This window comes from Sarcophilus harrisii, chromosome 2 (genome assembly GCF_902635505.1).
Source record: "Sarcophilus harrisii chromosome 2, mSarHar1.11, whole genome shotgun sequence".
NCBI classification, from domain to species: domain Eukaryota; kingdom Metazoa; phylum Chordata; class Mammalia; order Dasyuromorphia; family Dasyuridae; genus Sarcophilus; species Sarcophilus harrisii.
The window spans coordinates 503,528,578-503,555,975 of NC_045427.1; the positions used below are offsets into that span (position 1 = coordinate 503,528,578).

The 27,398-nt window shown below is 35.6% G+C and overlaps 1 protein-coding gene across 2 annotated transcripts in view; it reads left to right on the top strand.

The window, feature by feature from the left end:
* TMOD2 (tropomodulin 2) overlaps positions 1-21,000 on the top strand; it is a 47,113-nt gene extending 26,113 nt beyond the window's left edge. For both annotated transcript variants that reach the window (XM_012545439.3, XM_031955207.1), the window contains exons 7-10: positions 866-973; positions 1,658-1,801; positions 7,838-7,982; positions 14,575-21,000. In XM_012545439.3, coding sequence (XP_012400893.1) covers positions 866-973; positions 1,658-1,801; positions 7,838-7,982; positions 14,575-14,609 — 432 coding nt within the window. In that variant the 3' untranslated portion in view covers positions 14,610-21,000. The remainder of the gene's footprint in view (positions 1-865; positions 974-1,657; positions 1,802-7,837; positions 7,983-14,574) is intronic.
* The last annotated feature ends 6,398 nt before the right edge of the window (positions 21,001-27,398 follow it).

The following is a 27,398-nucleotide window of genomic DNA, read 5'->3' on the forward strand; positions in this document are numbered from 1 at the left end:
TATTTTGAAAATAAAAAACTATTGTTTAAAAAAGAAAAAAAAATCATCTAGCTTCTAGGAATGAGAAGGTGATACTCCTACCATACTCTGATCTTGGGAAGACTGACTCCAGAGTTCTATATTTATTTTTAGTCACCACAAGCAGGAGTGTATCAAGTAGTCAACTAGGATTTATGAGTTCCCAATTTTATGGCTTACCTCTTCCTAAGTTTGAGATTCAGTTAGTCCTGATTCCTTCCTTAGTTGATTAAGAGAATTGGGATATCTATATCTATATCCATATCCTGAAGAAGAGATTTAGAGGGAAATTCTATTAAGTATTTAAAGGATTCTCACATGGAGAAAGAGATGGGACCTGTTCTTCCTGACATCAGAAAACAGAAATAGGAACAATCTGTGAAAGTTATAAATAAGCAAATTTAAGCTTGATGTAAGGAAAAACTCACAATTAGAGCTATTCAATGACAGAATGGTTTACTCCATAATAGAAGAAGGTCAGATGCCAAAGCTAGATGCCCATTTATTAAGTACTATATTAAAGAAAATTATTTTTCAATTAGGGTCCTTTCCAACATTAAAATCAGTCATTCTATAATTAACTAGATTATAAGCAGTGGAAGTAGTAGAGGTAGGAACCCACTAATTAAGGAGAAAGGAAATGATAGGCTATATTTAAGAGATATGTGATAGAAAGGAAGAATCATTAGGTCAAAGAGTTGGTACAGTCTGTCCTTAAGTTGGTCCTTTTCCAGAGAAGAGTAATGGGCAGTTGGAAATTAGCCCTTTAGATGAATGGGATCTTTTGTAAGTCAGGAGTCTGAGATTCAGGATGCCTATCTGATAATCTTAAACCTTCTCATCACAGAATATTCCAATTCCAACCCTGAAGGAGTTTGCAAAGGCTCTGGAGACCAACACCCATGTGAAAAAGTTCAGCCTGGCTGCCACCCGCAGCAATGACCCTGTGGCAATTGTAAGTAACACTCTTCAAAATGTAACTTTAAAAACTCAGCTCATTAGAAACAAATGCTTATCATGTGCCAGGTACTGACTTGAGTACTAGGGATCAGGTATAAGCAGGAAAACAATCTCTGTGCTCAAGGAGAGACTATTTTCTAATAGAGCATATAGACCAAAAAAAGCATAAAAGAAAGTTGAAAGGAGGGGGCAGCTAAGTGGTACAGTGGATAGAGCACCAGCCCTGAAGTTAGGAGGACCTGAGTTCATATTTGGCCTCAGACACATGACATTTCCTAGCTGTGTGACCCTGGGCAAGTCACTTAACCCCAATTGCCTCAGGAAAGAAAGGAAGGAAGGAAGGAAGGAAGGAAGGAAGGAAGGAAGGAAGGAAGGAAGGAAGGAAGGAAGGAAGGAAGGAAGGAAGGAAGGAAGGAAGGAAGGAAGTTGAAAGGCGAAGGAGGGAACATAGAGGTAGGCAAGTTCGAAGGAGTATTTAGAATTTATCTTCCTTGCTGTAAAGAAGCTCTCATTTCTAGACTTCTTGAGGCCCTAGAGACTCCTCTATTTGGGAAATTGATTATGAAGACCCATATTTTTCTCAATGAAGGAGTTGCCAAATGTCTGTGTTCAGTATGCTAAGTGCTTTGCGCAGAAACCTTAAGAAATGCTCACGGAGTCTTCTTCTCTACATGTTCAGGCTTTTGCAGATATGTTAAAAGTAAACAAAACATTGAAAAGTCTAAATATTGAATCCAACTTTATCACTGGAACTGGGATTCTGGCCCTAGTGGATGCCCTGAAAGAAAACGAGACCCTGACAGAGATCAAGATAGACAACCAGGTAAGCTCCCACCCTGTAACTGCTTCTGCTGTCAGAGAATGATGCTGTGGGAAGAAAATACTCATTAGGCTAGCATTAGGGAAGCCTTTGAGAAGACAAGGCAAGTAGTGTTTATGCACTAGAATAATGGGCAACCATTGTTATTATTTTCTCCTAAAAACAGAGCCCCAGACCCAACTCAGCCCAGTCCAACTTTGTTCTAAACTTTCCACTATCCTAATCAAGGAAGAGAAAGAAAATTTTCACAGCCAGGAACTCAGATATTATTTTTTAAATGCTTCTTTTTCCTCTTAAAATATTGCTAACATCTCCAATGTGTATAGACCATGTTCCAAGATGAGCAGGTACAAGCCAACAGACCTAATGAGTTGATTCCCTGATGAATTCCTCTGTCTAATCTCCCCCTTTCCTTCATATGACTGGCCACTTTGTGAGGAGAGGATATTCAGAGTCACAAAAGCCCTAAGATCCCTATTCTAAGTTCAGACAGTCAGTCAGTGAACATTTAAGTGCTTGTGTTACAAAAAGAGGCAAAAGAGAATTTCCATTTACAATCTAATGGGAGAGAGCACAAGCAAATATATATATTCAGACATGCCAAGTATGAGAAAAATAGGAAATAATCAACAGAAGAAAGGCACTAGAATTAAGATGGATTGGGATTAAATTTTATAAGAAAGAAAAAAAGTACAGCGCACAAGAGTAGGGCTTTCTACAGATGAGAGTCTTATTGAAACTCTGAAGGAAGCCAGTAGTTGAAGATGAGAAGGAAGAGCATTTCAAATATGGAGGACAGACGGAAAAAATAGAGATGAGAGGTAAAGTATCTTTTTTTAAGGAACAAGCAGGAGCTTGGTATCACTAGATTGAAGAATATAGGTCAGGAAGTAAAGTGTAAGACAACTAAAAAGGTTGGAGGGTTCTAGGTTATAAAAGGCTTTGAATGATGACAAAGGACTTTTTGTTGGATTCTGGAGGCAATAGAGAGTCATTAAAGTTTATTTCAGGAGGGGGAGTGATGGGATTGCACTTCAGGAATATTTTCATGTCTGAATGGAGAATAGATTGGAGTGGAGAGAGAGTTGAGGCAGCCAACTCACCAGTATTTATCCAGGTGTGAAGTGATGAGGGTCTGTCCTAGAGTAAAAGCAGCGTCAGAGGAAAGAAAAAGGGATACATGAGAGATTTTGCAAAGGTAAAATCAACAGGTTACGGCAGTAGATTGCATTATGGAGAGGGGTAAGAGATAGTGAGAAGTTGAGCATAATTCCTGGGTTTGAGAATCTGAGAATTTGACAGGATGGTGTTGCTATGAACAGTAAGAAGGAAGTTAGGAGCAAGGAGAGTGTAAGAAAGATAATGAGTTCTGTTTGGGACATATTGCATCTAGGAGTCTACTGGACATCTAATTTGAGATATCTGAAAAGCTGTTAGAGATGGGAGACTGGAGGTCAGCAGAGAGATTGGGGGAAAGAAAGGTAGATTTGAGAATCACCATCAGAGAGATGTTAATTGAATCCAGGAGAGAGATAAAATGGCAAATAAAGTAATATAGAGGAAGCAGAGGGGGACCAGAACAGAACCTTGTGAGACACTTCTGGTTAGGGGGAATGTTTTAGATGAAGTTACAAAGTTGAAACTGAGAAGGAATGGTCAGGAAGAGGGGAACCAAGAAAGAGTGAGGTACTCAAAATCTAGAGAGAAGACAGTGTCGAGGTGGGAAGGGAGAACTGATGAAATTATCGAGCAAGTTAATATAGAAGGAGAAGAGAAAAAGGCTCAGAGCGCAGCTTTAATGGATACCTATGTTTCCTGGGCAGCACCTAGATCAATATCCTCCCAAAAAAGAGACTGAGAAGCAGTCAGACAAGGTAAGGGGAAAGTTGGGAGAAGGAAGAGGTTGATAGAGTGTCTAAGGTTACAGAGAGGAGAGGAATGAAGGCTGAGAAAAGTCCATCAGGTTGGCATTTAAGAGAACTTGGGTAACTTCAAAGAGAGCAATTTCACTTGGATACAAAGCTCAGAAGCCAGGTGGCATAAAGTGGAGAAACAAGTGAGAGAAGTAGAGTCACCAACTAGAAATGGTCCTATTATTGAGTGATGGAGGGAAGAGACATACCAGTATCCATACCAGAGGATACTGAACAGGGATGGACACTGCAAATAAGGCTGAGGGAGATGGGGACTTGTCCAGTAAACAAAGAGAGAATAAAGATTAGTGAGAGGTGGGGAATGACAGTGAGGAAAATCTGCTAGAGAGACCAGATGCCATCTTGGGAGCAAGGTCTAATCCAGAAGTGTCCTGAATACCTTGGGCTAGATCTGGCTTCTGCCCCAGCTAGGCTCAAGGATGCAGGGCGAAGACGGGAGAAGGGATGTCCATGGTGTGGTTCTGGAGCAGTTCTCAGTATTGTGTCAGCTCAGGAAAGCCTTGAACAGCCTAGTTCAGTTCAAACTTCTTTATTCCTCAGCCTTCCTCCTGAACTGTGTAGAATTCATTCAAGGTGTAGGAAGAAGTGGAAAAGAAAACAGGCAAATTAGAATCATCCTTTGTGTGTTTGTACATCTCTAGGACTGAGACTGGACCCACTCACCTCTAGCCCAATTCCAATTTGCTTCCCTAGAATACCCATAGAACCAATTTCTCAGACTCAAGTCAAATTCAGGACTATGAGCTAGGGATTTTCTTTGGGTAGTTTCCTATAAATTAATACACTAGCCCACACATAGCCATATTTTGTTTTTGCTGCTACCTGGGACAACAGTAGAAAAAAGGAGGCTAGTAAGAGAACTATAAGAGGAATATAAGGAAGAAATAGATTAGCTGGATATTTAAATAGAACAAGCTAAGAGCAATTATGAAGTAATGAAAAATTCAGGGAGAGGTTTTTTCAGAGCCCTAGAGAAATATTGCTAAGAGATCTGAGACCTGCTTATTTCAAAGTGTATTTACATTCGTGCATGTAAGGTACCTTAGGTCATTTCAAAACCCCATTCCAGAATCCATACTCCAAAAACACTACTTTGAAGTTCCCCTGTCTTAAAATCTACCTAATAATCTGGACCATTCAAGATTTCAATTAGTTTTGATCTTTGAAAAGATGAACACACAGTCTATACTTGCCACTTCAAATCCTTCTCACGTCACTAAGTTCATAGTTCATTTTAAGAAATCCTGGAATGGATTTACCAAATTCTTACAGTTGACTTCCCTGTTGTACTTCTCTCTCCTTATGACAAGAAGAAGGAAAGGGTATTATTGGTTTAGCTGAAGAGCTTAGGCTAAGTCAATAGAGTGCAAAAATCCAGAATGAAATTCAAAAATCTAGAATAAGATACAGAAGTGAAGAATAGGGTACAGAAATCCAGAATAGAGGACAAATATCCAGAATTAGAACTTAGACTGCACTGTAATTTTGTTCCAAAGGCATAATTGAGAACTGAAACTAATATAGCATGGTAAATAGTAGAAAGGTAACAGAGTACACACTTACTGAGAATACACTGGGCAATGGCCAAGAGCCCTTTACAAATAATGCACCAGATAAATTAGAATCAGTAAGGCTCTACTTATTATAATTCCACCATGTATCACTTATGAAAAATAGAAAATTCAAGGAAGCACATAATAGATTAATCAAACGGATAGTGTAGTAAAATGGAAATAACTCTGGTTTGGAATCAGAGGACCTGGCTTAGAATCCCAGTGCTGCTACTTAGATGACCCTTGGACAGGTCTTTGGCGATTGCAGGATTTCAATTTCTTCACCTGTAAAATAAGAGTATTAGACTAGATGATCTTTAAAAAAAAGAAACACACATTGATTGATTGGTTCATTGATTGATTTAATGAAGCACTTTACAAATATTATCTCATTTGATCTTCACAATAGCCCAAGGGGAGGTTATTAGCCTTATTTTACAACTGAGAAAATTGAGACAGAGAATAAGTGACCTATCCAGTCTAATATCCACCTCATAAGTGTCTCAGCCTGGATTTGATTTCAGATCTTCCTGATTCCAGGCCTATCATTCTATTCTATGAGCCTATGAAATGAATTGCATTTAAGGATAGGAAGTGGGACCATTCTACAAAATAAATTTACCTTTATGTTGTATTTTTCTGTTTAGAAAAAAATCTTACTTCCAAGAAACCTATGAAATAATACAAGTATTATTCTCATCCCCGTTTTATAGATGAGGAAACTGAAGCTCAGATTAAATTAATTTCCCAAGTTCAATTAAATGGCAGAGCCAAGAATATGAAACCTAGAGATTTGTAAAAGGATTATGTGCCATGATAAAATCTCATTTTAATAACTGGAAAAACTTCAGAACAAAATACTTTCAATAGGAAAGTAACAATATTTTTATGTAAATGAGACTCAGCATGATTCTCCAGACTAAAGTTGGAATCAGAAAATCTAGATGTGTGATTCAGCCTTGCTTCTTATTAGTTGTTTGATCTTAGATCACACGTCCTCTGTGACATTTAGTTTCCTTAAAATAGGAATAATACCTGCCCTGACTACCTCATAAGGTTATGGTAAAAATCAAATGATACAATGGATATGAAAATGTTTGTTAAGCTGCATGGTACTGTATAAACATAAGTGACATATTGTCCAAATGGAATATTCAGATCATTGGCAGTGGATTTGCTTAGAATAGCAGCAATGTAATCCTAGTGTTCATGACCCAAATTATTTAATACTATGCTCCTCAAAAAACTATAATCCTGTAAGTGAAGAAAATGAGTAAGCTTTGAAAAAAGTTGGCAGAAAATACTACAAAGCGAAGGTGAATACACAGAAATGTTGGGTTTAGAGGGCGATAGGTGGTGGAGAAAGACCCACAACCTTTTCAGACCAGAATTAATTTACAGATTTAGAAAGCTGTAAGGGTCTTTTCATTTTCAGTGAATAGTCATTTTTCATAGCATACTGTCTCCTTCTTGTGGCGTTTCCAAAAGCTGCTTCTAGAGCTCTTTCTAGCAATGTTGGGAAAACTTAACTACTTACACATTTAAACATTAGTTGCTAGAGGAGAAAATACAATTACAGTATTTTTAATATACATATACACACACCTGACTCTAGGCAGGTCTTTCATTATTTGTTTCATAGCTTTTTAAAGGTAGCTTGTTACCCTTAGTTTTTAAAAAATCCCTATTTTTAATTTCCTGCAACCCATCACTATGTACCTTGTTCCTCTAAAATGTTTCTCCTTAATTCAGTCCAAAAATGCCGACAACTTTTTTAAAAGTTGAGTGATTTCTGTGATGTCCAATTAGGTAATTTATCTGGACTTGCAACCAATTATCACAAGCAATGAGAAGATAATAAGATTATAACTGTGACTTTCAGTTTATGTATTATCTAAACCAAATGCACTTATTAAATAACTACTCTGTATGACACATAAAAATCCTTTAAAGACAAAATGAAAATTAATTCCTGCCTTTGAGAAATTTTCATTGTATTAGCAAATAGCTAAAAATGCAAAATCATATGAGGGAAAGCTCAGTAGCTATGAAGGAGAATCAATGGCAGCTTGGAGTGTTGGACTAAAGTCAGTGACATCTGAATTTAAATCTGTCCTCAGATACTAACTAGTTATGTGACACTGTGCAAGTCACTTCACCCGTCTGCACCAAATATTTGCCTTGGTTTTAATTTTCTTCCCATTTCACTTTTTCCTTTTTCGTAATTTGCTCAATTTCTTCGATCTGGAAAAATCAGGAGATCCGATGGCAGGTGCACATTAACTGATCTTCGCTTTTAAACTTGCTACAGATGAGAATGACTCAGATGATATTATCTAAAGCAGAATCTTTGTCAGTTGGATTTGTCTAAGTTACAAATTAACCAATTTCTTTTTTGCTTTTATTCTTTTAAAAAACAAAATATACCTACTCTTACTAAGTTTATTAGTGATTTGAATTATATCTTACAAAAGTAAATGTTTCCCCTTCTTTTTTTGTTTTGTCTTCTTTATATATGTATGTATGTTTGTACATGTCTGTTCACAAACTAGAGACAGCAGTTGGGAACGGCTGTAGAAATGGAAATTGCCCAGATGCTTGAGGAGAACTCTGTGATTCTCAAATTTGGTTACCAGTTTACAAAACAAGGTCCAAGAACCAGGGTAGCAGCTGCTATCACAAAGAATAACGATCTAGGTAAAATACCATAATTATAACAATGGTTATTGTGTTGCTTTTTAGATGCTTTGTATTTACTGGATGTTTGGATGTTAAGAGTTACAAGAGCATGATGGCCAATTCCAACTTTACATTTCAGATATATAATTTAACGGATAACCATTTCTATCATCTTCAGATTCATCTAGTAATAATTCAAATTCATTTCTAATAGAATTATCCCAGTACTCAACACTTATGATTCATCTAACTCAAGTGTTCTCATGAACTTGTGGTTTTTCTAATATTTTGATAACTATTTCAATATTATTGTTTTCCAATGTAATCCAATGTAGTGTGTTATATGCATTTCAAAACATTGTCTGGAGAAAGAGTCTGTAGGCTTCCTTAAAGTGTCTAAAGGTTAAGAATTTCTAACTTAAACCATTCCATCAAAATGAGAATTTCATCTCCTTTTATCAAAAAGTCTTTGTGTTTTTGTCTTATTTTATTTTTTAATATCTTATTTAATCTTACCTTAAAGATGTTTAGTAAATGTTTATTGAATCAAATAAGCATTAACATTTTTACATAATCCTTTGCTGTGTCAGAAGAGAGGAATAGGAAGTTATTTTAAAAATTTGACTTTTACTATTCATATTTGTTATTGCATTTGACTATAGGTATGTCTAATCTGGGGAATTCACATTTCAAACAAAACTATAAAGTCACTATGAAGACTCAACTTAGAAAGTATCTAAAATGTTACTAAGATCTTCCAAGCAGTCTCCTGTTCTCCATTTAATGCTGGAGATATAATAGTACTACTTTGATGCTAATGAGCATTGAACTTCTATTCTTTTTTTCCTTTAATCTTGTGGGTTATCTGAAATATATCTTTTATAAAATTGGTAAGGTTAATCAGTTTTTTGTTTAAAAAGAGTCAACTTCAAAATTAGGTCTTATCTCTTGATGGCCTGTGATATATAATTAGAATAGATTAGCAATCAAAAAAGTATTTTTAAAACAGTGTATAATGTCATAAGGAAGTAAAAAGGAAAGCATAGTATAAACCATGGAAAAGAAAGAGTTCATTGGGTTATAACTTTTGCTCCTGATCCATGAAATTTTAGAGAATCAAAAAGCTGCTAAAATTAAAGTTAAAGGCAATTTTAGATCAACCATAAGATCTAGATTTCCTTGCATTCTCACTGATAATTTTTTAAAGGTAAAAACAGGAATTTGCAAACATGTTTGAATTTTAACTTCATAGTCCCTGATGTGTTTACATAAAAATATAAAGGGGAAAAAAAGGGAAGTAATACCTACTATGAACTAGGCACTTTTCTAATTAATTTTACAAATATTAGCTCACTTTATCTTTACAACAACCCTGTGAAGTAGGTACTTTTATTATTCCCATTTTACAGTTAAGGAAACTGAGGCAGACAGAGGGTAAGTAACTTCCTTAGGATTACACAGTTAACAAACATCCAATGCTGGGGTTAAACTTAGGTTTTCCTAACACAAACCCAGCACTCTAACTACTGAACTAGCAACTGACTTGAGTAAATCCGGAACAATTCTTCTTGGCACATAAATGTATTTATCAGAGTTCATCATTCTCTCAATGGGGCAAGACTTCTGGGTCCACTGAAGTCAAAACTCTGCCAAGTTTTGGGGGGTTTTTTGTTGTTGTTGTTGTTGTTGTTTTGGGTTTTTTTTTTTTATTTGCATTTTGATGAAGACACCCAGATCTTACGGTCTTACAGGCTCAAACTTTTTTTGACAACAGTTTTAGTATAGCTTTGAATTTCATCAGCCCTTTCTTAATTTTTATTCTCCAGTCTTGCCTGCGAGCATTTTTGTTTGCTTATAAAAGTTAGGGACTGAATTTTTCTGACTAGTCTATTTTTTTTTTCTTTTTACAACTTCAAGAAGTCTATACAACACAATAGATGAATCAGTAATAATCCCTGAAATTGCCAGGTTTCTCTGAAAGTCCTTATTTTCTAAGGGTTTATTTGACTAGTTTTTTTAGCAGTATTTTGTTAGTTCTTGGTGGTGGTCTTCATTTTAGGGTGAACTTTCCTTTGTTCTGTGTAAATGATCCTTTTTTTTGGTGCACGTGAAATGATCTTTGAAATGTTTGAGTTTCACACCAACAGCCGCTACAATGACTCTAGCAGTCATTGAAGTGTGCTCTTTAAGAACTGTAACTTTTTCATTTTTCCTTGGACTAATATCTATTTTTTAAAGCCACTAAATCAGTTCAAGCAGGTTTCATGTGGCCAAGATCATAGTTTTGAGTCAGCCTACTTTCATAACGGCACACATGCATGACCATTGATGTTACAAAATGAAACCATAAAAATCTTGCTTGTTCCAAGTCACTTGTCCATCATTATCAACTCATCTGTAGCTTTGCTATCTCTTCAAAAATCTCCATGGAAACCTTGATGAAGGCACCAGAAGAGAGCAGTCAGGTTCTTGTAAACAATATTCTAGAGTAGACCACCGTTACACAATTATCTGAATAGTATAAAGAATACAAGGAAGCCCCATTTAACTCTAAAGATGCATTTGTTATGCTAGAGTAAAAATATTGGCTTAAATACATCTTACACTTCTGTGAAAGTAATACAAGATTCCTTCACACAATCACAGAATTGGGATTCTGTAGGAAGAGTCACTGATGGATAACTGACATGCTCCATGTCAGGGAGGGAAAGATAAGCATTTATATAGTGCCTATTATATGCTAGTTACTATGCAAAATGATTTACAAATATTATCTTCATTTGATTTGGTAGGTATTGAAAGGTAGATGCTGTTATTATCTGTATTTTATAGTTGCAGAAACTGAGGCAAAACAGAATTTAGCAAATCACATATAGCTAGTAAATAAATGGCTGAGGCTAGATTTGACTTCAGGTTTTTGTGTGTCTAGGCCTAGAACTCCATCCACTGCACCTTCTTTTGTTTCCATTGGTATTCAGGCAATGTCAAGGAATCTAAAAATACAGCCCAACATGTTAGGTGACCTCCTATAGAAGATTTATAGATATGAGCAAGTGCTGCATGGGGCCATCACCACTGGAGGGAGTCCTCACATTGATGAAATTCCAGATATCTTTCCATTTTTTTGCTTTTTCCAGTTCTTTGCTAGCACAAAAAAAGTTGATACAAACGTTTTTGTACATGTGGGTCCTTTTTCCTCCATTATGATTTCCTTGGGATATAGAGCCAGTAATGGCACTGCTGGGTCAAAGGGTATGCACAGTTTGATAGACTTTGGGGTTCTCCAGAATAGTTGGATCATTTCATAGCTCCACCAACAATGTATTGGTGTCCCAGTTTTCTCACATCCCCTCCAACATTTATCATTATCTTTTCCTGTCATCTTGAGGCAATCTGAGAGGTGCTCATGCTACCTCTGAGTGGTTTTCATTTGCATAAGGAAAGGTTTTTTATCTCAATGAGCCGCCATTATACATACCCTAGAATATGGTAGCTGGAAAACACCACCAGGATAACACAAGTTGTCCAACTACAATTTAAAGAGAAAAAGAAAAGTTGAGGCAAATTTTAATAGCATGGTTTCTCAAAAGACACGGAAGGATGGCACTTAGGACTTTAAATTTTTTATTTAATTTTTAGTGTCCTGCCCTTTATCACAAGCAATAAAAGAAATGGCTCCCTTGGTGTGGTAAGAAATTAAAGGAGGCAGCCTGCTAGCGTAGAAAGTGTTGGTCTGGAACCAGAGGATCCAGCTTGAAATTATAGCTAGTCTACTATTATTTGGGTATATAAGCTACCCTAAATAATAATTATATTATTCCTGGACAAATCATTTAAACTCTAGACCTCAGTTTTTATAATAAAATGAGTGAGGCTGTACTTGGATTCTTAAAGATCCTTCCAAGAGTCCTGAGTCTATGAGAAAGTTGGAAAAATTGCCATGAATGGAAATGACATTCCATAATGGAACCCAGGTCAGACTGGTCTTAACGTCAAACCTAGCTTGTGTTTCCTCCCTGCAAGGGACATATTAATTTGTTTAATCAGTAATAGATCAAAGATATAGCAATTTTCTTTTACCAAAATATATAACCCTACCTTGAAGATTATTGAATGTAAGGTACCTAGCATACACAAAACTTGCCAATCCTAAATCTTAAAAATCAGATAACATATAGGTTTGTTTTCTACTCTGCATGCATCTGCCTCACCAAAATTTTATTATTATAAATTATTTGAGTGGATAGAGCACCAAATCTGAAGTCAGGAAGGCCTGAGTTCAAATCTAGTCTCAGACAGTTTCTAGCTATGTAACTCTGGACAAGTCACTTAACCCCAATTGCCTCAGCAAAAAAAAAAAAAAAAAAAAAGAAGAAGAAGAAGAAGAAGAATTATTTAAGAGCTCTACTATTTTTCCCTAGAAAAGTAGATGATGAACTTACTGGGGCAAGTGGCTTTTCAAAAAGTAAACAGTCTGAATTTGCCAGGTTATCTACAATCTGAAATTGCTAGGGACAGTCTACATCAGGTATAGATTTCAGTAGAAAAGAAAGAAAGCCCTCTATGCCTTCAGTAAAATCCCAGCAACTTGGGGTCTTTAAAAATACTATTCAGTTTTACAAACACCATGCAGTCCTTCCCTTATTCAGTCAATCTTAGTTCAAATTATGATTAATCTTTAGGATCTATCCAAGATATATGTCCTGATTTCCTAATTCAATGAACTGTCCATACATCTGCTTGCAATGGTATAAACAGTGTATTACATGCTTGGTTTTTCCTTGGGAATTACTAAGCTCATCTCTTCTGAACAGCTGTAGATTTCACTGAGAAAATCACATAGTGTTCCAAAGTTAAATGCAATCAACCAATGTTATCTGAAAGCAGGATCATCTGCTGGACTTCAGCATCAAAGAAATCTTTGTTCCTTTTGTAAACTGGGTACAAAAAAACCTCTCTACAAGAGAGGGGTCAACGCAGGCCTGATCTGACTCCCAAGTTCCACCAAACCAGATTAAAATATAATTGGTCAATGAGTAACAACATAAAAATACAACACCACATAGATAATATTAATTTCTGATTTCCTAAGTCACTTTGCTCTCCCATCTATTTCTATTTGAATTTAACACTATAGGCAGAACGGACATATTAGATGGCCTGGGTTTTGTTTTGTTTTTTACTTTACTTAATACACATAATCAGTGAATAATTAAACTAAATTATCTCTGTGATTATGTCCCTTAAGTAAACCTTTGTATGATAGTTACATATACATATAAAATACCTTATCGTAAGAAAGTCTTTAAAACTATATTTTGTTCTGTTGAATCAATTATGTTTTTTTAATTAAGCTTAATTTTCAGAAGATCATTAATAAATATTCAGTGACCCTATGACAGTAATCTATTATGTAACTGTCAAAATTGGTGCCTGATGACAAGTACTCTAGGTAATTACAGTAAGGGAAAGAGTTGTTAATATCATCCTAGTTTCTCTTTTATAATTTCCACAAGCACTCATAATGATAATTATATAAGATTTGCATCTAGATCAGAGATTCATAACCCTTTTTTTTTTGATATCATAAACCCCTTTGATAGCCTGATGAAGCCTTTAGATGGACCTCTTCTCAAAACAATGTTTTTAAATACAAAAATTACATAGATTAACATAGAAAATCAATTATATTTAATTAGTTCATAGACCCCTGGCTAAGAACCCTGTTCTAGCACTTAGCACAGTACCTGAAATATAGTAGGGACTTAATAAACAATTATTGACTTGGCTTGATACTTAAATATTCTGATTTCATAAACATGAAACTCAAGACAAGCTACTTTTACTGATATTGTGTTGACAGTTATATAGTATTAGGGTGTCAAAATTGTGTTTTAGCCTTGATCTGTGGTCTTGGGGCTGAATCACTTTGTTTACAACTCTTTAGTTGACATAATGAGTGAAGCCCAGAAAAAGTTAGGAAACAACAAAAAAAAAGGCTGATATTTCTTTGGATGGTGGGAATACTTATTAGGAAAAGACTTTAAAACACAAATTTGATTTGATTTGACTTGTTTTTTATTACTTTGCTTGGACAAAATATTTAACTTTGATTAGCTTAGCTTAGTTTAGCTTAGTTCTCATAGTTTCAGAGATTTACCATCCCTTTACATATATATATATGTGTGTGTGTGTGTGTGTGTGTGTGTGTATATATGCCATCCCTTTACGTGTGTGTATGTGCGTGCATGTGTGTGTGTGTGTGTGTGTGTGTGTGTATAAAGAAAGAGAGAGTACCGAGAAACTAGCCCTTTCTTCTGGCTCCTCCTGAATGGAAATATAGTATGAAAAATTCTGCATTACCGGAATTCAAATGTAAATACCAAAATATATTCCAAGACCATTTTTAAAATGTTCAGATGATACTATTCCCATCCACAGATGCAGATGATTGAGAGTTTTGATCATTATGTTCTAAATGTATGTAGAATATGTATGGGACTACTTTTTTGTGTGTGAGCATTTAAAGTCTGAAATGTTTTGCCAATAGTAAATTTATTCTGATTAATCTTATTTTTTATTTATTTATTTTAATTTCTCTTTGGCCTAGTTCGCAAGAAACGAGTAGAAGGTGACCGGCGATAACCCAGCCATTGGAGAAGTGCTGCTCTGCCTAAGGCAGCTAGCTGTTAAGATTGCAACCTTAAACTCTTGCCCCAGCGAGACCATTTTTACAAAGGTCATTCATTTCCGTTAATTGCTCCCTCTTTATTCACACCACTAATACTGTTAACTTTATTTTGTTTGTGTGTGATATCATTTCCCTCTGATGAATAATGTGCACATATTTTTATTTTCATCATGTGTGATTCTGGCATGCACAGTGAACAGTGGATTGATATAGACTTTAGTTGAGTGGCAACCATCAGGAACGACATTAACTGCCTTCATGTAGAGATTTCTTGCCCAGTTTATTCAGTGTAAACAACCTGTGTTTTACTTCCCACAGAAGCTCATTTTTAACCACAAAGAGGATTTTAGCACATCAGGTATGTTTTTAGTATAGTTGTTTTTATCAAGCCCTAGCTCTGTTTACATACACTGCTTTGAGTTAGGCTAATTGTCACAGAGACATTCTGCTGACATAACAAAAGAAATGTGCCAGTATTGCCAACCCTCTATTGGGTGACAGTATAGATAGATTCCGTGGGACTGGAAAATTATTGGAAGAACACACCCTACTTATGGTGGGCCAGTAGTATTATCATCACATATGGAAGAGCATCACCTTTTCTAACAGCCTTAGGAAAACAACTGCAAAGTATTTACCAGCCCAAAATATAATATTAACCAGCTAAGAGATCAACAGGTAGTGAAATTAATTAAAGCTCCTTTCACTACTTGTCCAGCATAAATTGTTTCTTACTATCAAGCAATGGTAACCATTTGAAAGGCTGTTTTAGCATTTTTCAAACATCGTTTTTAACATTTTAACAAAAGGTAAAAGATTTTTGGAGTTCTGAATTCCTTTTAAATTCACCATACTACTGCTCATCAAGATTTTCTTTTAACTGCACTTTTGAAATGCATTGTTTGAACTAATTTTAAACCTCTGTGGCTTTGTCTACATAGTGCCAAAATACAGAATGAAAAGTGAAAAAATCAGATCAGTTCTGTATACCTGCTTTGTCTCTCCACTACAGAAGGTCTCCTCATTTGTGAACCAGTTCAGACTGGATTTTTCACTTGTCATCAAATGTTTCTCATAGTGCAGACACAGCCTATGAGAATACAAATGACTTAACTGGATATTGAATCTGCACAAGTTTTTAACCTAATCATTCAGTACTAAATGAAAGAAAAAAGCATGCTACAACAACAACAGTAGGCAGCCTTGGGCATTGGTGCTACCTAGTGGTATATAAGGTATTCTGCAACTCCTCTCTATGCATATTTCTTTTTTTTTCCTTCTTATCTTTTCCTGTCTCCCATTTCTCCTATTTTTCTCCTTAACTTTCTTTTTCTTTTCCTTCCTTCCTTTCTTCCTAATTTTTCCTTATTTCCCAACTAAGCCTGGAGTATACCAGCTGGCACACATAGAGACCAAATTCAGAGTTTAAATTCTATGGCCAATTATCTCTGCTATGTAGACCCAATTTTTCTCAGCAGCATTAAAATAAGTTAATGAGAAAATGAATATATGTTGTGTTACAGCTCTTAATTTGTAGAATATTAGATCAACATTTAGTACAGTCTTTGTTTTAAAAATGAAGTATTTCTAATCACTATGTCTTGTGTTGTTATCCTTATCTACATTTGGATCTTCAAAACAGCCTAAATTATTTTTTCTAGAATATTTATATAGTGACGGTTATAGTTGACATATATGCTGAAATCTATAGACACTATAAGCAGTTGTATTTCAGCTCTTTATGGTTTAAAAAAAATAGCTGATAGCTGCGGTATGAAATGAGATTTTATTATGTACTCCAAATGTACTCCAAATATAGTGGGTCTTTTCATAATCATCCTGATGTTCCCTTTCCAACTTTGTAGGACATCATAAAGTTTCTCAAGCCAGTAAGCCGAAAAAACCCACTGTAGAAAATTCGATAGGACCAGTTCATATATAGAACCCCTTACTTGAAATAGCAGTCTCTATTTTCACCAGCCATCAAATATCACAGCACAGAGATTATTAAACAAATGTCTAAGCTTACCACCATCTTTAAAAATAAAGGAAGTATGACCTAATGGACTAGAGTGCTGAGCTTGGGGTAAGAAAGATCTAAGTATAAATCTAGCCCCAAGAGACTTACTAGCTTATGAACCTAGGCAAATCCAGACTCCTCTCTGAACCTATTTCCTTATCTATAAGAGTGATGTTAATACTATCACCTACTTTACAGGTTTGTATGAGGCTCAAATGTGAGAAGGTGACTAAACCTTAAAAGCATTGTATCCCTATCAGTTCCTATTGATCACATATCTGCTAACACCTTGTTCTACCCTCATACAAAAATCAAAACAAATAACAACAAAATTCAGTCTTCACCTTAGATCAACTTTTCATCAATGAAGAATTGAGAAAGACATTTATTCCCTAGCCAGAAGTGAAACAAGTTATAATCAATGAACTAATGCATTTTTAGCAAGATGATATTATTAAAAAATTCAGATAAACAGTCTGAATTCCTATATTCTAAGCATTGTCAGAAATGCACAGCATTACCCACAAGTAACTTGGAATTTAGTCGTAAAAGAACTTGTGTATTTCTTTGTAAATCTTTTGGTTGTAGGAATGGGAATACGTGAAATGGGGACTTGTTGAAACACTTTCGAATCACCAAACTGAGAGCAGGGATTGTGCCTTACCTACACTCTGTATTGTTCCCACCATAATGAACTGGTTTTTAATATATCTTTTTTGAATTTATTTTAGTTGAAATTTAGCTATATTCTTGATACCCAGCAGGTGTGGCTATAGATGATAGTTTAGCTGTGGACTACTCTTCCCAACCACACCTATCTCTACCCAGGCACTGGTTCAGGTTGTGACCTTGACTTGAGGTCCTTTGCTCTCTCCTGTGTGTGGAGGAACAGAGGGTGGGAGAGAAGTTGTGATGGAAAAGCCCAAAGGCCCCTTGTTCAGAACCACCCCTCAATTAGTTATGAGGGTGGGTCAGTCTATGATAAGCCATATATAGTTGTTTTTCTCTGCAAAGTTAAAAAGGTTAAACATACAAATTATTCATAAAATTCATAAAACTCTGGGCCTTCAGGAAATCCTCCAATTACTGATGTGAAAGTGGGGTGTTTAAACTAGTTGAATTCTATATTGTCAATTATCCTCAGACTTCCCTTCTCCTTATCACACTCTGTAGCAAAAATATCAACTCAGGATATAATTAAAATGATCTTTACCTAGAAAACCATCATGAAAAATATAAATAACCAGTAAGCAAAAAAGTTGAACATGGCAAAGAAATACTTAATAATAACTATGCCATCTATCTTACATAACAATAAAACAGGAGAAAATAATCAACATTCTGTAGAATTTCTGAAGTCTCTTTGCAAATCCAAAGCCTACAGTTTCCTTTCTCTTTTCTATAATTACCTAGGGCCTGGAAAAGGGAAGGTCAAAATAGCTGTTCTACCACAAAACAACCATTTATAATCCTTTAATTCCCCATATTTCTTCCTACTTTAGATATTCCAGTTGCTTCCTCCTAAACAAATAAAACAGAAACAAAAACACCTAAGTTCATAAGATGCCAGAAGTGGAAAAACAATGGTGTGTCATTTCCAAAGGAAGTTTAACAAAACTTGATAAGGAGATGTAGGAACCATATTCTTAACAAAAGTCAGGCCTCCTGCTAGTGAATTGGCAAGTCTCTAAAGACATGTTTTGAATCCATTCGCAGGAGATAAAAGGTGTTAGCTACCACTCCCACCCCCATTCCTTTCCTTTTCTTCAACCTTGAACCTCTTTATTTTTGCGGTTTGTATATTTAAAAAACTGATTGGGGGTATTTGAAGGGAAGGAGGAGGAACTGAAGGTTAATTGCCTAATGGCAAAACTTAATAGCAGTTCAACTCCACTCCCCACTGAGCTATTTCCTGCCTGCTGTACAAACAGCTATTATTGCACCATCAGTGAAAAAGGGACTAAGAACAGCAAACTTTAAATTTGCAACCTGATCTCGAGCATTTCTCCTTCAAAGATATGCAAAAAGCTCCTTTTTCTCATTTTCACTCATTGGCACTGAGAAAAAGGGAAAACTGAATCCCAGCATCATTTCATTTTGAGCCCAAACACTGTGAATTGCTTATAGAGGATGGTTGACCTGAAAAAGTGAGAGCAGAGGGAACTGGTATGATTTATTTAAAGAAACTGGAAATATTTAAGACTTGGAAGGTGGAGGGAGGAAGAGGGTATAGCAAGATAATTGGGTTCAAATATCTGAAACATTGTCATGTGGAAGAAGAATTAGACTCGGCTCCTAAACACAGACTTTGCTATGGGTGGGAATTTACAAAGGAGGCTGATTTCAATTCAAACATAAACACTTTCCAACATTTTCCAACAATTAAAGCTGTCCAAAATCAGAATCAGCTGTCACAAAGAATTCCGCATCATAGTAGATCTCAAAGTGAGAACTGAATGTTCAGTCTTTGGGAATGCAGATTAGATTTATGATGTGAATAAGGAATGAATCAGATAATCTCTGAGATCTTGTCAGGCTCTTTGAAATCTGTTATCTTATTCTATAACCTGTTGGGCCTCTTCCTCATCCCTGAATTTGTCCATTTTTGAGGCTAAATAAAGTCAAGATAGATGAGGATAAATTCATCTGAGGTCAAGATTTTGTTTGGGAAGTTGAAATTGGTAACTTTAGTCATTTAACATTAAGCCTATAAGTAGATCTTATTGTTTTTCAAGAGCAAGAAGTCTTTTAAGACATATATACAGTAATATGTTTTATTATAAATAAAATAAAAATAAAACATATTTTGTAAGGTTTTTAAATAATTATTTGTGTCACTTTGAATAGAGAAGACCTACATGTGATTGTGCACCTGATCTTCCTGTCAGCTTTGTCTACTCCTCCCAAGTATGATTGGTTTCTAGGGGTAAATGGGGTAAGGAGATATTATTCACTTCCTCCATTTCTTCCTTTTTCTATTCTTGATCTGGTTTTGTTTCCATTATGGTATTAAAATCAATCTGCCTGGATTGAGCCCCATTCTAATAGATGAAGGAAGAAAACTGCTATAACAGGAATTTGGCTCCGGGGCCCAGGGTTAGGGAGAGGAACAGAAAGGGCCCAAAGAAAAGGGAGAATCATAAAACAGTCTGTAATGTGGTACTGTTACACTCCTTTTGTTATCAAGCTCCAAGGGAGTTCTCCTTACCCAGCAGCCTCATTACAGGTGCTAGTTCTGGTGCTAAAGGGGAAAAATTTAACCATTTTATATCAGATTAGGTTTTCCCCTATCATAGCAGCCACTTCATTATCACCAGCAGGCAAGCATTGGTTGTGATACCATCAAGACTACCAGGAACCTTTATGACCCAAAGCCCTCTCCTAAGAGCTGTATTTCATCACCATTCTATGAAAAAGATGGGAAAGCAAATGGTTATTTGCAAGTCAGAAAACTAAGTTACTTCTGAGTTGGGGTTCACATCAGTGCAGTCAATAATAAAAGAGGAAGCTTTCATACTTAGTGTTATCAGCATATATAATTAACTATTCACATTAATAGGGGAGAAGCAGTAGCATGGATAACAAAATATAAAATAATGCACATATTCTTTCCATACTTATAAAATGAAGAAAATAATGCTTACATTACCTGGCTTGCGTGGTTATTTCAAAGATGCCTAATTTCCTAATTACCCTATTTATTCATACAATTCCCCTTTTAAGTAGAAATTTTATCACTAAATAATGTGAAAATACTTTTAAAAATAATGCTATACAAATGCAAGGTGGTATGGTATTTAGTTAGGATGATGCATTATATTTTTGTAAGAAATCTACCTTTCTCACTAACATGTTTATTTGCATAAGTCCCTTTATTCCTTTCCTAGGAGAAATGTTTGTTACTATATAAAGAGGATTAATAATTAAGGTGGCACAAATTCTAATCCTAGTATTACCACATACCAGCCTTTTGCCTGGTCTCAGTTTCCTTTACCTGTTAAATGAACTGAAATAGAACTAAAATTATTTCCAGCTTTTATTTGATTATTTCTAATTCCTTGTTTTGCTTCTCTGGATAGAAAGGAACCTAGGAGATCCTGATCCACTAATACAGCATCATTTCCCTCTTAGTTGAAACTCTGAAAGTTTGATAAGAAAACAAAATTTTAAAAGTGGCCAAGAGACATTCTTTCAATGAAAAGGGATCTTTTAACCCTCTTCTGTGACTTTTACCAAGTCTTTGAAGGGAGTTCTAACAAGCACATTGCCAAGAGGGCAATCATGTGCGTGGGAAAAAAAAAAAAAAAAGTAATTTTTTCTCCAAGTTAGAAGATAGTATGGCAATATGAAAAGATTTAAAAATATGTAAGAAGAAAAATTTTCATTACAATTAAAGATATCCTGTAATCTCTCTTCCATATCAATTATTTTACAAGTCCTGAGCACACATTGACTATGGTAGGGTTATGGGATGGTGGGCAGGGAAAAAGGAAGAAAACCTACATAAACTATATAGCGAAAATGGTATGTGTGTGAAACATACTTATAAGGAATCTTTGTTTTCAAACCAAATATTGCTAGTGACAATCTTTAATTTTAAATATGTATATTTATTCCAACTTCAAATAATTGTTTTCTTCAGCATGAATTAATTTAAAATCTGTAACACTATTCCTGAAATTATTTTTAATCAAGCCTTCGGTCATATTTCAATTGCTTTATCAGAACAAGAGAAACATACGAGACACATCTTAAGCCACCAATATATGCATGCTGCTCTGTAATAGTATAATCAGTTTGGTTGCTTTGTGATATATGGCAATGTGAATCTATTATTTTTTTGACCAGAACAAAGGAATGGTACTATGGTGAACTGTTTGGAGTAACATAAGTAATGATGTGTGATTGTATTCTTGTTGGGCTGGCTCACTCTTGGAAAATCCATGGGATCTCACTTTTCTTTTCATTTATAACATTATCCCATCTTACATAAACGACTGATTTTGGTCATTGATGAGTTAAAGGCCATTTTTCCATTAGTACTGAAGCTAAACAAAGGTTAGAGAGAAAATGTATGATGTAAAAAGTATGAAATAAATCATTGGTTTGAACTGTGGAGGGGATGAGAACCACACAAGAGGCATGGAGAAAGTGCCTATACTACTGAAATAACTGATCCATAAACCAAATTATCTTGAAAAAAAAAGATTCTAATTGATTATAACAGGTAAACACTTTTATGACTTATTAGGGCATTAACCAGAGGCAATGCTAACCAGAATATGAATACTGATTGGTCCAAATATTTCTGCAATCAAAAGTTTAATATTGTATTCATTTGTTCCAAATAAAAACTAAAACAAAATTTGGAGTTACTAACGTCCTTTAAAAATGAAACAGAAGTCCAGGTGTGTCTCAATAATTTTTGTATATATCATTTCATGTTATTTCTTCTTTTTTCCCAAATAAAATGCCCATATGAGAATAAAGGCGTATCTTTGTATTTGTATATAACAGAATGCAAAATGGTGTGTTAATTAATTGTCCTTATAAATTCCTTGAGGGCAGGAATGTTTTCTGTGGACAAAGCACTGGAACAAGAGATCAGAATCCTATTGCATACTAGTTGGATGACTTTGTGTCATTTTCTTTCACTGAAGCTCAGTTTTCTCATTTGAATAATAAGTATGTGGGGTGGAAGAGAGGTGGAAATGGAATTCTCTGCCTTTACTATCTCACAGGACCCAATAGGATCATAGCTTTCAGTTGTAAGGCACCTCAAAGGGCATTTTTTGCCCTCATTTTACAGATGAAACCCAGAGAGGTTAAGTGGTTTGCCCAAAGTTAAACAGATGGTAATATACCAACTTGGCATCTGAGTTCAATTCAATAATCATTTATTAAGTATCTAATATGTATCTGTAGTTGGAGATAACAAAAAAAGGAAAAAGACAGTCCCTGTTCTCAAAGAGCTTACAATCTAAAGGGAGAGACAATATGTAAATCTATACAAAGCAAGCCTTATACAGGACAAATAGGAAATAATTAACAGAGAGAATGCTTCCTGCGGAAAAAATGAGATTTAAATTGGGAATTAAAGGAAGCTGAGGAAGAGCATTACAGGCTGACTCCAGAGTCATTGCCTATTTTTCCCTATTGTATCACATCTTCCTTAAACAAACATTGTTGGATTCAGAGTCCCAAGGGATACCATGGCACTTCCATACAATTAACACAAAAGTACTTTGTAAATTGTAAAGTGTTATATAAATGAAAAGTATTTTTATTTGTTTTTATATCTACCTTACCCAATTCACACTTCCCTAAATAAGATATACCACATATGTAATTTTCTAGCCTTTGCCTGAAATTCACCAAAAAAAGGGGGGTATACTATCTTCTGAGGAAATTGTTTGCAATTTTGGGGGGAAACTTTATTCATATCTTTTGACTGGGGAATGATTCTAGATTTTTTATGCTTCTATAAATACTCTATATTTCAGATATTTCTGTCAGAGAAATGTAAGACAAAGTCTTCCTAATCAACGTTTTCCTTTCTTATCCTACCTACATTTACTTTGTACAAAAGTTTTTATATTTCATGATTATTTCTATGCCTGATTAGTTGAAAATACTTCACTTACCAATAGTTATAAAATACAATTCTTTCTACTTTTCTCTGATTTTTTTTTTATGATGTGAACTTTTATATTTAGGTTGAATATCCATTTTATTCCTTGCTCTTGACATCAATTAGTTCATTTCTTTTTCTGGTTACATATCTTTTGTATATCTTTTCATCTACTTTTAACATGTGAGTCACCATTGGTAATATACTACAGCAAATTTATTTTCATTATACAATCTTTTGTCATCTTGTGGATGACTCAAAATTTTGATTTTTCAGAGATCATTGTGCTGTCCTACACTTCACAGACAAATAGTATTACTTAGAAAAATGTTTTTCTTTTAGGGAAAATCTTGAAGTCATTCAAAGTACATCACAGTTTTCTAAATGCAATTCAGCCAGGTCTATTCTTCCTGTTCAATTCTGAATCAAATCTAATGAACTATCCGTCCAACTACATATTATTCACTTCTCAGCAATACAATAATCCAAGAAAATCTGAAGGACTTACAATGAAAAATGCTATCTATTCCCAGAGAAAAGATTGATGATGTCTTCATACTGAGTGAAGTTTACTTTTTTAATTTTGTTTTTCTTATGGTCTGTTTTTTTGGTCTATATATTCTTTCACAGCACTACTATTATACCTGACTATCCATGTATAACCTGTGTTGAATGGTTGTCTTCTCAATGAGATGGGTTAGAGAGGAAGGAAGGGAGAGAATGTGGAACTCAAAGTGTTCAAAACGAATATTAAAAATTGTTTTTACTTGTAAATGAGGGAAAGTAAAAAAAAAAATAAAGGAAAGTGGGTTCAGACTTAGAGACTTCTTGGAGTAAATGACCAATTAACTTACAATTCTTGGCTTCTGGAAGTCTGTTTTTTCCTTCCTTCATGAAATTATCTTTAAGTATGTTACAAAACTTCTGCTGGGCTTCTTTCAGAGCCTGAAAGCTGCATTTCTATATTACATCTGTATTGCAATATAGCCAGAATTGCATCTTGGCTCCAGATGCAGACATTACTACAGGCCCAGGACTGCCCCAGGGCTGATGATGCTGGAATGCTGACAGGAAGGTGGAGAGTACCAATTTCCCCATACCATTTGATGCTGGTAAGGTTCTCCAAGATGGTGGAAGGAAGCCAAGGCTAAGATTTCTCCTCTATCCAAAAAGATTTTTCTCAGAGGTTTGGTCAAAACTGCTTTTTCCTGGCTATTTACCACTCATTCACATCTCCAGTGCCAACTAGATTTGTGGTTTCCTAAAGGCCCCAAAGAGCATGACCACATTGTCATTGTTCATTGTTCAACAATTTCAAATTCTTCATGACCCCATGAACCACAACATGCCAGACCTTTCTATTCTCCTTTATCTCTTGAAATCTATCCAAGTTCATGTTCACTGTTTCCATGACACATCTCATCCCCTACTAATTTTTTTTTTCTTTTTGCTTTCAATCTTTCCCCACCATCAGGGGCTTTTTCAATGAGTCCCATCTTTTTATGTGGCCAAAGTATTTCAGCTTAAGCTTCAGTTTTTGACCTTCCAGTGAATAGCTTGAATTACCTTTTCTAAGATTTTAACGTCTTGCTATCCGAGGAACTCTCAAAAGTCTTCTCCAGCACCACAATTCAAGAATATTGATTCTGGAGTGTTCAACTTTCCTCATAGTTATACATTGTTACTGGAAAGATCATAACTTTAACTAATCTGGTTAGCGAGGGAATCTCTGCTTCTTAGTATACTCTCATTCTGAAGTAACTGCATGCACTGACCTTTGAGCCCAAGAACATAAACTCTGACACTGAGCTTTCTTCTCCCTCTATTTGCTAGGAAGTGATGGGCAAAATTGCCAAAATCTTACACTCTTCCTTTTCACCCTCATCAAGAGGCTTCTTAATTCTTCACTTTCTGCTATCAGAGTGGTTTTTATCTGTATATCTGAGATTATTGCTATTTCTCTCAGCAACCTTAATTCAGCTTTTGATTCATACAGCCTGGCATTTTGCATGATGTATTCTGCATGTAAGTTCTATAAATAAAGTGATGAGATATAGCCTTATTGTACTCCTTTTCCAATCAGTTTGGTTCTTGGTTCTTTGTTGTTGCCCTGCCTACAGGTTGTCTAGGAGACAAGACAACTACTCCCATCTCTTTGAGGATTTTCCTCTCCACCATGACAAGGCAATGATCCAGGTGGGGACCAATTTCTCAGTCAATCCAAATAAAGTTCCTGTTGCCCTTAGAGGGTCCAGATGCTATTCTTTTGTAGACTATAGATGTAGATTTGTTTGTTGCCTGATAAATGTAACTGGGCTAGGTGGGATAGGGTAATCTTTATATTTTTTCCCACCCAAACTCCATTTTTTTTTTTTTTTTTTTTTTTTGCTGATGCAATTGGGGTTAAGTGACTTGCCACACAGCCAGGAAGTGCCTGAGGCCAAATTTGAATTCAGGTCCTCCTGATTTCAGGGCTGGTGCTCTGTCTACTGAGCCATCTAGCTGCCCCTGGGTAAATTATTCTTGGTGATAAACCTACGTATTTTCTCAACACAGGCAACTGATGGCAAGGTAGATAGAACACCAGGTCTGAAGTTAAGAAGAACTGAGTCTTTTGTGGCAACTGTTCACTGTAATTATTCCCTGTTCCTGAATAGACTTTGTCCCCAGTGTCCGCAGACCTCTCTGCTCCCTAAGCTCACTTGGGCTAAAGAAATGACTCACTGTGTGGGAATGTTAACTCAAGGCATTTACTACATTTGTGAACACCCTTGTTCCACTCTGCATTCACTCCTGCTAGTCGCTCCTCATTCCCAGGCCTCCAGAGCTCTCTGGTCACTGGCTTTTGCGGTGCTTAAACCAATTTTACCAAGGTCCCCTCTGTGCGAGATGACTCAGAGACCTCTGGCCACCATTTCACGGGAATGATGGTTTAGATAGATACACGGTAGAGCGCTCGGGAACAGCCATGTGCAAGCCCAAGGTCTTTTATTCACGCGTTTACATCCTGCCTCTAGCTGACCTCCTGCTGACTTCCAACTAAACAGCAGGTCAAAGAGAACTTGCTTCCTCGTCCTACAGCTGAAATAGGGTCTATGAGGTCACACACAGCCAATCAGAGAAGCAGACCGCTCCTGTTAACAATGCGATCTCAATGTGGCCGGAGTTCCTGCCCATTATCCCTCCCTGTTTATTCACAGAAATCACTTCCAGGGGTCTCAAGCTTGATTGTTTGTTTACTTCCTGATTCACTGAACATGATCCAACCCTTACAACTGTGATTTTTTTTTTCCTTTAGATTTCTAAATTAAGATTTAGTCTGGTTTTCCATACCTTTGTGGAATACTTGTAAGAGCAGAGTTCATGTGTATCTCTTCCTGCTAACTCTGACATCTTTGCCGGTCACCACACTTCTTTCTATATCAATGGGATCATGGTATCATTGAAGCATCATAATAATAACAGATACTTGACATTAACTTATAGACCTTTATAAAAATAATTATACATTTATTAGGATATAAATGAAAAGTAAGCTATTAAACCAAAACCTTTACACAGGGAGATGGCAAATATAATAAAAAGGTCCTGATATTCCAAATTATTTAATAAATTTGATGCAATATCAGTTGAAATACTAACGAGCTACTTTATGCACCTGGTTAAAATACTAAAATTTATATAAGCAAGCAAGAATATCAAGAGATATTCTGGGGGTGGGATAATGTAGTAAAAGACTAATGAAAAGGTACTTACTTTGGCAAACATTCAAGCACCTTTATAAACCAGTAATTATCAAAACTGTAGTACTAGTTCCCCAAACCCCAGAAAAAGAGACCAATGTAATTGAAACTCTTATGTCCTGCTATGAAGACCCAGGTGCACTTAGAGGGCCTCTCATTTCTCTGTCTGGCTCTTTGCCCACATCAGATTATCTTGGAACTTTAGTAAGTGGCCCTCCTCCAAGTTTAGTCCAATTACAATCACTCAGGCTAGAACATGAATAGTTTCATTTATAAATTAATAGAAACTGATAGAATTCAATTGAGCCTATAAAAAGTAATAATTCTCATCACTGAGTAACATTCTCTC